The sequence below is a fragment of the Apodemus sylvaticus genome, chromosome 23 (assembly GCF_947179515.1).
Source record: "Apodemus sylvaticus chromosome 23, mApoSyl1.1, whole genome shotgun sequence".
NCBI classification, from domain to species: domain Eukaryota; kingdom Metazoa; phylum Chordata; class Mammalia; order Rodentia; family Muridae; genus Apodemus; species Apodemus sylvaticus.
This window is the reverse complement of record NC_067494.1, coordinates 13,176,045-13,187,340: the sequence shown is the minus strand read 5'-3', so window position 1 is coordinate 13,187,340 and position 11,296 is coordinate 13,176,045. Positions and strand designations below refer to the sequence as shown.

General features: G+C 41.4%; 1 protein-coding gene across 4 annotated transcripts in view; it reads right to left on the bottom strand.

Annotated features, from left to right (window-relative positions):
• Pde7b (phosphodiesterase 7B) overlaps window positions 1-11,296 on the bottom strand; it is a 342,947-nt gene that overhangs the window by 19,709 nt on the left and 311,942 nt on the right. For all 4 annotated transcript variants that reach the window (XM_052169419.1, XM_052169420.1, XM_052169421.1 and 1 more), the window contains one exon: window positions 4,532-4,623. In XM_052169419.1, coding sequence (XP_052025379.1) covers window positions 4,532-4,623 — 92 coding nt within the window. The remainder of the gene's footprint in view (window positions 1-4,531; window positions 4,624-11,296) is intronic.

Sequence of the window (11,296 nt, the reverse complement as noted above, 5' to 3'; positions counted from 1 at the left end):
CTTTTGTTGTTGTTTTGAGACAGGATTTCATATAGTCCAGATAAGGCCTTAACATACTATGTAGTAAGGCTGACTTTGAACACTGGCTCTCCCGTCTCCACCTCCCAAATGCTGGAATTTCAGTAGTATGCCACCATGCCTGGCTCATGTCTTGTCTTTTTTGGCTTGATATTAAATTCATCTGTGTTGACATGTAGTCTCCAATACGTAATTTTCATCAATAATTGGTATTCCATTTACTATAGTACGAATCCATGTTTGATGGCCACTTCAGTTGATTCTAGTTTCTGACTACTATGAAAAAGGTCCCAGAAGAATACTTATGTGCTCCCAGTTACACAGGCACAAATGTTTGTCTTGGGTGCATTATCAGGGCAGAACATCCATATCATGGGATATGTTCTCCTCTGATTTCCAAGATGTAAATTAGTGTAATGAGTCTGGGGAGTAATTGGGAGATTACTGTGAAAATCAATTGGTGGTAGGAATGAGATCATTAAAAGCTCATCTATCAGGGCTGGAGAGATGGCTCAGGGGTTAGGAGCACTAGGTGCTCTCTTCCAGAGGACCCAGGTTCAATTCCCAGCAACCACACTGTAGCTTACAATTGTCTGTGACTCCAAGATCTGACATGTAGATAAAACGCCAATGCACATAATATAAGAATAAAAAAAAGCTCATCTACAAATTTATATTAACATGTTAGCAAGATGTAACTAGAAAGATCTTTGATGATACTTATCTTACTGTTGCTTATGGTAACAAAACATCTTAGGGGGAAAAGAACCCATGAATAGGCAGTTATAACTCTGCTGCCTTTGTGATATAAAACTATAAACACTAGGATCATTTATTGATATGAAAAAATTTTATGTTTTATTGTATAAGAAAACAGGATACAAGGAACGCAAAGTGTGATCTCTGTGGTAATAATGCAAAGTTTAATTTTGGTTGATTACCTTTTCTTTATAGTTCTCAATATTGTATGTACTTAAAAATACAAGTAGTTATTAAATTTACAATCAGAAATTATATTATTTTATCTAGGAGCGTTATTTCCTGAGTCAAATAGAAAGGCAAACTAAGAACCTTAAGTAATATATATGATAAATAAAAATTAGTTACTATATATAATATACACAGAGTTCTTACAAGTGAGAAACAGTGATAAAATGGTAAAAGAGTAAAAATATTATCACTAAATAAGGAGCAATGATGTGCTAGAGAGATGGCTGCTCTTCCAGAGGTCCTGAGTTCAATTCCCAGCAACCACATGGTGGCTCACAACCATCTGTGATGGGATTTGATGCCCTCTTCTGGTGTGTCTGAAGACAGCGACAGTGTACTCACATATAATAAATAAATACCGCTTTAAAAAATAGCAATGGTTAATAAATACATAAAATTTCTTAATGTCAGCTGAAGTGAAAGGTTCATGGTGATTGAAGAGAGGGGTTTTCAGGCTCTCTGTGTGTGTATGTGTTGACATATGTGTCATAATTGTAAGCATTTAAGAATGCAATAGAAAACACCACTCCATTTGAGAGACAGTTCATGTTGTTATTGGACTAAAGGGGGGGATTGTTGAGGTTTTGTCTTTTACTGTCTATTGTAATGATACGAGCAGGTCCCCAAAACCTAGAGTCTACCCGTGCCTTTGGGACCCCACCCCAAGTTAATTCTGATTGGTAAAGAACGTAGAGGAGAGGAGACAGGAGAGCCACCATGTGTTCGCTGAGCTATAAAAAACGTGGTCCTGTGGGCTGGCCAATTAGAGCTAAGAGCAGCCCAGATAAAACATCAGAAGTAATAACTTGGGTTATAGATAGGAAGGTAGGTTCTAACCACACAGAGGACAGGCAATTGCCCAGCTATTGTGCTGCCTACGACATCTTTCAAAATACAACTACTAGGTGTGTCTTTCGTCTGAACACATAAACGGGCTAAGGTGGGTAGTAGAAAGCCCACGCTGGGGTTTCTAACATTTTTATTACAAACTACAAGTAAAATTGGAATCCAAACATCTGATGGGCACCTTGAAAACTTACTGCATACTAGTTGAAAACCTTCATCATATAGATACCAATGGATTGCTGTCTCAAACACAATATAACACTAGTTTTATGCTTCCTTTTATTTTATTTTATTTCCTTTTTATTTTATTATAAAAATAAAAATGTTATTTATAATGAAATAATTTGGAAACCACATAATTTCCAAACAATAGCGAATAATTACATCTATTTGGATATAATATTGACAAACAGTCAATATAATAACTTTCAGTAATTTATAGATGATATAGAAAAAGCTTTTTTAGTAAAGGTACACTATTAGGCTAGAAAGTATAACACAAGACAGGTGTGGTGACCATTTTCCTTAATCTCATCACCTGAGAGACTGAGGCAAGAGAATCGTTGTAAGTCTGAAGTCAGCCTGGGTGACAGGTGAGATCCTGTCTCAGTCTAAACAGAAGGGATGGAGAAATGGTCAGTGGTTGCTGTTCTTGCTGAGGACTTGAGTTCGATTCCCAGCACCTACACTGGAGGGCTCACGAGAGCCTAAAACCAACTCTAGCTCCAGGAACAACCTCCTCTTCTGGCTAATGAGTGTGCCTGAGTGTATGTAGTGTACATACAACCCAGCAGGCACACACATGAGCAAAACAAGAACAAAACAAAAACCTGAAAAGAACAACAAACAGAACTTGCACCCATGTCCTGGGTTTTGTTAAAACGAGGTTGCACTAAAAGCACTGAAAGGAAATGTAGCTGCTGAGCTAATGGAGACTGTTTCTCCCAGACAGGGTTGCTGAGCTTGTGGGTTTCTTCTTTGAACCACGTGAACCCGTCAGTATTCTGTCTACCGTTTTCTTCTTCAAAGGCGACAACTCGCTATCGATCGTTCAAATGAGTACTTTCCTTAACTTTCTGTAGTTTCTGCATGCAGCGTAGCTGGCTTTTAAAGGTCAGAAAACTAACCTTAAATGATTTACTTGAAGGTAGAAAAGCTAATAACGATGAATATAAGTTTTGTTATAAAGTCCCATTACTGTGTAATGATTAGTCTTCCAGGAACAGCAATTTGTCACACAGCGTCTTACAAAGACACAGTGGCTCAGAGATAAATGGTACTTTAGTGCAATCCCTGGGAGTGAGTGTGTGAGTGTGAGTGTGGATGTGAGTGTGAGTGTGTGTGTGGGTGTGTGTGTGAGTGTGAGTTTGGGGAAGGTTGGTCACACTGGGTCCTTTGTTGCTTCTTTCCCAATTATTCCTCTTTTTCTGTCCACCTTCCTTCTTTTCTGTTTTAATTTAATTTAATTTAATTTAATTTAATTTAATTTAATTTTTTAATTTCCAGAGGGTTAAAAAGAGCTCAGCTCCTCCTGTAAGCTGAGCATTCCTTCCTGAGCTGGGGATGCATGTGAAATGCACTGAGGTCCCCGAGAAAGCTTATGAGTGCAGAGAATACTGCCTGTCCTATAGCAGAGCATCACCCTGACCTGGGGCTCAGGCTCCCACCTATTCGTAAGACAATGGTGATTTTGTCACTCACCCAACTCCCTTGGGTCCTATACATTGCCATAAAAGAGATCTGAGTTAGTGGTCGTGTTGTAAAATAGTGTTTTGGCTAAGTTGGGGCCATGAGAGAAATGAGGAAGATTCAGGCCAGACAAACGTTAGACTGTGAAAAGTATTATTTTCTGCTTAAAAGGCAAAAAATAGCTGATCATGGTGGCGTACACTTTTAATTTAAGCACTTGTGTGTGTGTGTCGGGGGGGGGGGGGGCAGAGGCAGGAGGATCTCTGAGTTCAGGGCCATCCTGGTCTTCAGATCAAGTTCCAGGAAAGTCAGGGCTGCACAAAAATACCCCTGTCTTGGAAAAATAAATAAACAAAAAGACAAACAACCCCCAAAAGACATTAATCTGATCAATGACAAAAAAATGGCTGGCCAAGTCAGTTAACATATCCTTTAAATTAATTTTGTCTTATTTATTTTTTGAAGAGTTTTTCTCTGTAGCCCAGGCTACCCTCAGTCTCACAGTGATCCTCCTGCCACAGCTTTCACACTGCTAGAAATAGAGTAATGGGTGACACACACCTTAACAAAACCTTCTGACTCCTACTTTGTCCTGAGACTGGCAAAGATAAAGCCTTAATCTAGTTTGCAAATTCCTATGTTCTTTCTTGACAAATATTTATTCTTTGTATCTAAACGGGGAGGACGGTTTTGCTAACATAAGGGACAGGAATTTGGCAGGGCCGAAGAGTGTGTAAGCACGGGGCTGTTTATTACCTTTTCCTCCGGCTTTAGGTCACAGACCATGTGAGGCCTTTTCATAGCGCACAGAGAGTCTGGTGTCTGGGTTTCGGTACCTGATACCGAATCTCTGGCTGGACAATCAAATGAGGGCAGGAGAGCCAGCAGCCGGCTCCGCGCACTGATGCCGGGTCCCCAGCACGCCCCGGAGAACGTGACTTATCTTTACCGTGTGAGCATCAGTCTGCTTCATCTCTAGAGCACTTACGTCATTTCCTTCGGCAAGTGAGCAAGGAGTCGCGATTCTCGAAGCATGCCGATTGTAGATCGCCAGTGGTGATTCTCCAGCACAGACATGTTCTAGAAGGAAGGAAAGCACAGCTGTAAAGGGGACAAGAGCTAGATAATGATCTTTCACAGTTGAGCACACCTCGGGGGACAGCCAGTATTTTCTTTCCACACAAAGGCCCAGAAAAGAAAACCAAAGTGAAAAGCCCCAGTCTTGTCCTCAGGCTGTGGTGACGTTTGGGGGTGCAGAGTGAAGCAGTTGTAACGAGTCCTAACAGGTGTCAGCGCTCTATGATTCTGACTTCATCCGAGATTGCTTGATCAAACTGAGCAGAGGCAGTTGTCACAGTCTAATCTGCTGAGGTGACCATAGCTGATAATCCTCCGATACTCCCAAGGCCCCTGGCAACACGTCAGACCTCTGGGTCCCATTCAGTATTGTTTTGGTTATTGGGTAGGTGGTGGTTGTTTTATTTTTGGCATTTATATATACATATACACATACACACACATATAGAATGTAGACATATAGACATTTCTATTATTCCCTAAACAATACAATATGGCAAACATCTACATAATATTGACTATGTAAATTATGAATAGTATATTGCATTAAGTAGCTCAAGTAATCTAGAGAGACTTAAAGTCTCTGGGAGGATTGTAACACATCTCACACAGACACTAAGTCTATATACACATACACATATACATAGATGTGCACATGGGTTTAGGTGTGTTCAGAGGTCATAGAGGACATTAGACATCCTGGAGCTGGAGCACTGGTCGGACTGTACTGTTAGGACTCTGTGTCCTCTGCAAGAGTGGCATGAGCTCCTATGTGCTGAGCCATCTCTGCTGCCACCAGGAATGCATTTTTACGTGCACGAAGGTTTAAGAACCACTGTTAAGGGGACAGCTTTGTTTACCGCCATGTTGAGAATCTTGACATTTAGCCTTTGAAATCTGTGAAATGAAATCTACAGTTGTTCTCTTGTCCAGTTATTTTGATAAATCTCACTTTTGGGAAACATCTATTATGTTTAGCTTCTCCCTTGAACTTGCTGTTAGTGTGAGTTTTTCTTTTTCTTTCTGTTTTGGGTTTTCCTAAAATAGAGTCACAGAATTTACAGGCTGTCCTTGAAGTTAACAACTAGCCCAGGCTAGCTTTTAACTATCAATCTTCCTGCCTTGGACTGCTGAGTTTCCGACTATAGGTGTATATCACCAAGCCTGGCCTCTGTACTATTTTAAGAGTAATTTTAACTTCATACAAATATAAAAGAGGACATTATTTAAAAGTGAAAGAAAACTGTTCAATCGCATTTACATGAGGTGCCTTATGTTGTGACAGTTGTAGGGACAGAAAGAGGGACAGTGGTTGGACGGGTGGGAGGGGCAGGAGGATGGGAGCTCTTGCTTAATGGATATAGAATTTTGTAAGGTGTTCTAGAGACGCAGGGTCATGACGGCTGCATATCATTATAGCTGTACCTGATTAATGATAGATGTGGAAGGGGGCACACTCACGTGGGGGCAGGGCTACCCCTGGGAATGTGGTCTGAGGAGAGCTGAGAAAGCGGCTAAGGAAGCCAGGGGGGCAAGCCGTAGCTGCACTCAGGAGCACTGAGTCACATCCTTCAGAGTGCTGAGATGGCGTATTTTACCACTGTTGAAAAATAGGCGGGGACAGGAGCAAGGGTAACCATTTCTCTAGTTTGCTTCTTGCTGTGGCACAGACGGTGACAAAAGCACCTGGCAGGAAAGGGTTCATCTTATCTTACTACTTAGTGTCCTTCCCTGAGGGAAGTCAGAGCAAGAACCTAGAGGTGAGAACTGAAGAGAGGCCCTAGAACACACTGATTAGCTCGCTTCCTGTGGCTTTCTCAGCTCACCTAGGCCCACGTGCCCAGGAGTAGCACTGCCCCCAAGTGAGCTGGGCGCTTACACAGCAATCATTAATCAACAAATGCCCTCAAGGCTCGCCTACAGGCCAATCTGATGGAGGCATGGCCTCAACTGAGATTTCTTTTCCCAGATAACCAGCTAAATAAGACCCCCAACCAGATCCAAACAAATCCTACAGTCTCCAACTTGTTTAAAGGCAAATGGAAAGTGCTCCTGAGAGTGACACAATCCAGGGTCCTCTAAAACACTCCCACATGCACACACTAACACACACTCATGCACACTCACAGCACACTCGAAGATGCATGGATACACACACTAGCATATACACACACTCACACATACTAATACACACAAACACACACACACTAACACACACTCACAACACACTTGAACATACATGGATACACACACATTAGCACACACTCACATACACTAACATACACACAAGCACACACTCACACACACTAACACATACTCACAACACACTCGAACATACATGGATACACACACTAGCCTATGCACAAACACACACACTCACATACACTAACATACACACAAGCACACACTCACACACACTAACACATACTCACAACACACTCGAACATACATGGATACACACACTAGCCTACACACAAACACATACACACACACACACTAACATACACACAAACACATACACTAACACATACAACATGCACATACATGGATACACACACACTAACATACACACAAACACACACACACACTAACACACACTCACAATACACTTGAACATACATGGATACACACACATACACTAACACAAACACACACTAACACACACTTACAACACACTCACACATACATGGATACACATACTAACATACATACAAGCACACACACACTCACATACATTCACATACACTAACACACATACACACAAGTTCAGGGAAAATACACCTATTCTTGCTTTTTCAATCTCTCCAGGACTCTGTTGTGATGAGCTTTGTGAGTCTCTTCTTTAAACCCATCCTTTGGAGACACTGTGTATTGCAATTGTCTCTTTCTTGCCAGGCCGTTGTTAGTTTTATTTACCACTTGACCGTGTTTGAACCAGCTATGAAATTTTATTACTTTTGCCCACTGGTCTATTATTTTCTTTTGGGCATGAGCCACACTAACAAAAGAGAATGTTTGTTAGAAGTATCATGCTGGACTAGTTTGTTCTGATTGTAAAGATTTATGAGCGTAGAGAGCGATAGGTGAGCATGATGTAACAGATGCGCAGTCCTGTGGTGACATTTAATTCAGCTGCTCACGGGTTCACTTGCCAGACTAAGTCAAGCAGAGAGCGACACGAGCTACCTCACATGAGTTCTTCAAGGGGCCAAAAACTGTAACAAGACCTAATGACAAATGACACGCCCTCTCTGTTGGATGGAAGAAGAGAATCAGAAGGCTGGCCTTAGGCAGCGTTCTGTGTGCCAGCCTGACTTAACATCTTCATTAACGATCTTCTGCAGATGGACTGTGAGGAGACTCAGGGAATTTGCTGGTGAAGTGTATTTGGATAGGCATACCAAGGGAATGAGAGGAAGTCTCCCTCCTAGCAGGCTTGGAAGCCAGCACCGGTGAAAGACAGAGTCTGATTGCAAACAGACTCATGTGGGAAGGAAGAGGCTTACACAAACAACAGATTGGTCAGGATGGTGTAGGGACCAGGGCTACTCACCTGCCGTCGAGAGATTAAGACATGGAGGGCAGTGAAAAGAAGGGGTACACAGGGTCTTTGGGTCAAGCACTCTTTTTTTTTTCCAGACAGGGTTTCTCTGTGTAGCCCTGGCTGTCCTGGAACTCTCTCTGTAGACCAGGCTGGCCTCGAACTCAGAGATCTGCCTGCTTCTGCCTCCCAATGTTGGGACTAAATTTAGCCTCATTGAACTGCTGAGTAGCCCTTGGATGTTTTTACCTTATGTATAAGGACTGCGAGGAGGCTGGCACCCCGCCTGTGGCTGGCTAAGGAGCACCTTCAAGTCATGCCTGCTGGTATCAAAACCTGGAGCATGCACGTACTTCCTGGTGCCGCCCAAGAATTTTCTCTGGGTTGCTGTACCTGAGCACCCAGAAGCTTCCTGAGCTCACAAATACCTATAATTAGATTTCATTTTGCCCTCGATTTTCAGAATTGATAACTAAAAATGTAAGTCACTCAGTTAATCCCTGCGTATTTGTAAACATTAGCATTTTAACACCCTGTTTTTGCATATTAAATGTATTCAGGGAATCAAAATACCATTTACTTTTAATGCCTGTTCATTTCTCCTCAGAGGAAAAAAAAAGCACATGAATAATGGATTATTTAAGTTAGAAATTTTAAAATCAAAGATTTACCGCTGTTACTGCTGTTTTCTCTCCTTTCTTGATTATGGGACTTGATCTCAAGACCTTACCCACACCAAGCTGGGCAGATGCTCTATGTCTGTGTGAGCTAAACCACCAACTCTGACCTTTCATTTTCAGTCTGTTCCTCATAGAGTTTTAGTGTTTACTTACTGATTTGTGTGTGTGTGTGTGTGTGTGTATGTGGCATGTGCCTGTGTATGTATGTGTGTATGTGTGTGTGTATACGTGCCTGTGCGTGTGTTTGTGTGGAACTTAGAGAGCTGAATGGAGAGATCTCAGAACTCTGAGTCAGGGAGTCTCCAGGCTGGCCATGCCTGCCAGTGCCTGTCTGGTACCAGATAGCATGAGTTGCATCTTTTTTAATATTTCCCACAACAGGTGGTGAACCAACATGTTGGGCAAGAATCCACTAGAAATTTAAGATTATTAGCCTGAGAGAGTTTTATTTTCTAAGAGCACGGGAACCTTGAGGTCCCCTGCTGTGGACCGAGTCAAGATGGCTGCCCTGAGTCAGAGGGCCAGCGAAGGGAATCTGCCTACATCTTAGGGCAGATAATGATTTAACTGCGAATTTACAAATGGGGATTATTTGCTTTTAGGATAGATTTATTTATGAATTTTGTCCAAATCATGTGTGTGGGGGGAATTTTGCCCACGGTTCAGAACTAGGATAGGGAAAATTAGTCACTGACTCCAAGTAGAGAGGGCAGTGATAATTACCTGCTATGCACAGGTATTAATAACTGTCTGTGGCTCCAGGCAGAGAGTCCAATAGAAAGATGGTATAACAAGATATCTGCACCAGGCAGAGAGCTTAATAAGTAAAGACTACCTGCTTCCTATAGGCAGATATTAGTGAAAGGTTGAATTCATTGCTTTAAAGATAGCATAAAGATATATTGCTCTAATAAGTCTTACAGGATACTCAAATTCTGTCCCATGGGCTCCATGGGAATTTTGGGTTTAAATCCTGGTTTGACAAGCTGCCTACTTATAAGCAGGTATAGATAGAAGTGTGAATCAATTGTTTTTAAGGTGGTATAATAAAGTCTGCAGGAAACTCATATTCTCTTACGTGGGCTCCACAGGACTTTTGGGTTAATATCCTGACATGACAAATTAGAAAGGCCTAAATAGGCTCATACAATATTTGTTTAGTTTACTTCATTTGTTTTAAATTGTTTTTATTACCAAAATGATTTTGAGTATTGTGGTTGTTTTATTGTTCCTCTGGGACAGAGGGCAAGCCTCAGGTTTTCCTGGTTACTGGCTGAAGGATATGCTGATTTGGGGAAAAGGTTTTGTCTTTATGTTTTTAGAAAAGGTGATTAAGCTCTGGACATCGTCCAGAGCTAATGGATCAGATTTGATAGAGGGAGACCCTCAGAGGACTAGATTCCAGAGAATCAAACAAAAAAGGTTATCTTAATGATACTAAAATTTTGTTTTGAGATTTGTATATTGCAGAATATACAGCTTTGGTGAGTCTCATAGTCAGACATGCAGAACTGACCTGCTTGAACTCCTGATGTCTTGGACTTTCAGCCAGATCCAGTCAGGACACAGACAACTCGTCTTAAGGCCAGCCAACTACCCCGTTTTCCCTACCCTTTCCTCCTTCAAAGATATCTCAAAACAATTAAGCTTGAAGAAGTTATGAAGAATTGTCATCCCAGTTCCCTGGGCTTTAGGGCTGGAGGTGATTATTCCAAGGTTATTCTAATTCCGAGGAATTTAGAAATGGTCATAATTGGAACAGGGAGGAAATAGCTAGAATTGATTGTGTAGCCATATCTCATTTGGTAGAGAGATTCTATATCATTTTGATATAGAATCAAGGTTTTCATTGGTATAAATTTCTTCTATTGATACAAACATTTTAAAAGTATAAGGCTTGGACCTAGTCCTTCAATAATTGCCATTACAAACTGATCTAGGATGTTTAAGCCTGTGAGTTAAGGGCCAGATAGCAAATTCATGGCTCTGAGTTTATTGTTAGGATGTTTTCAGATAATTTTATCAGAAATAGCCAAGAGTAATTAACAAACAACAGTCCAGATTACTTTACATAGATAGCTGGTTTTCAAACACGTAGAAATCCACAGAATGTGACATTTAATGTTATTTATTGTTTTGATGTTGACACATATCTGTTCCTAGCAGTTTCGCCTTTTCCATGTGAGGTTGTATATTGTGGCTAGGTGGCCACTGGGCAGAAATTGCCTGTTCATCTACAGACAAGATGCTGTCCAGGAAAAGTCACTATGACACACTATGCGGAATAGTCAACTGATAATCTCTGCCAAGTCATGGCAATCAGTCCTTCAAAATTCTGCATTACAAAGGTCTGTCAGATAATCCTGGGCTAGAAGGCTGAATATAAATGTTCCGACTTCCTGACATACTGGGGGCTTTGTAGGTAGGCAGCTGTCTGTATAGCTTGTCTCAGTTC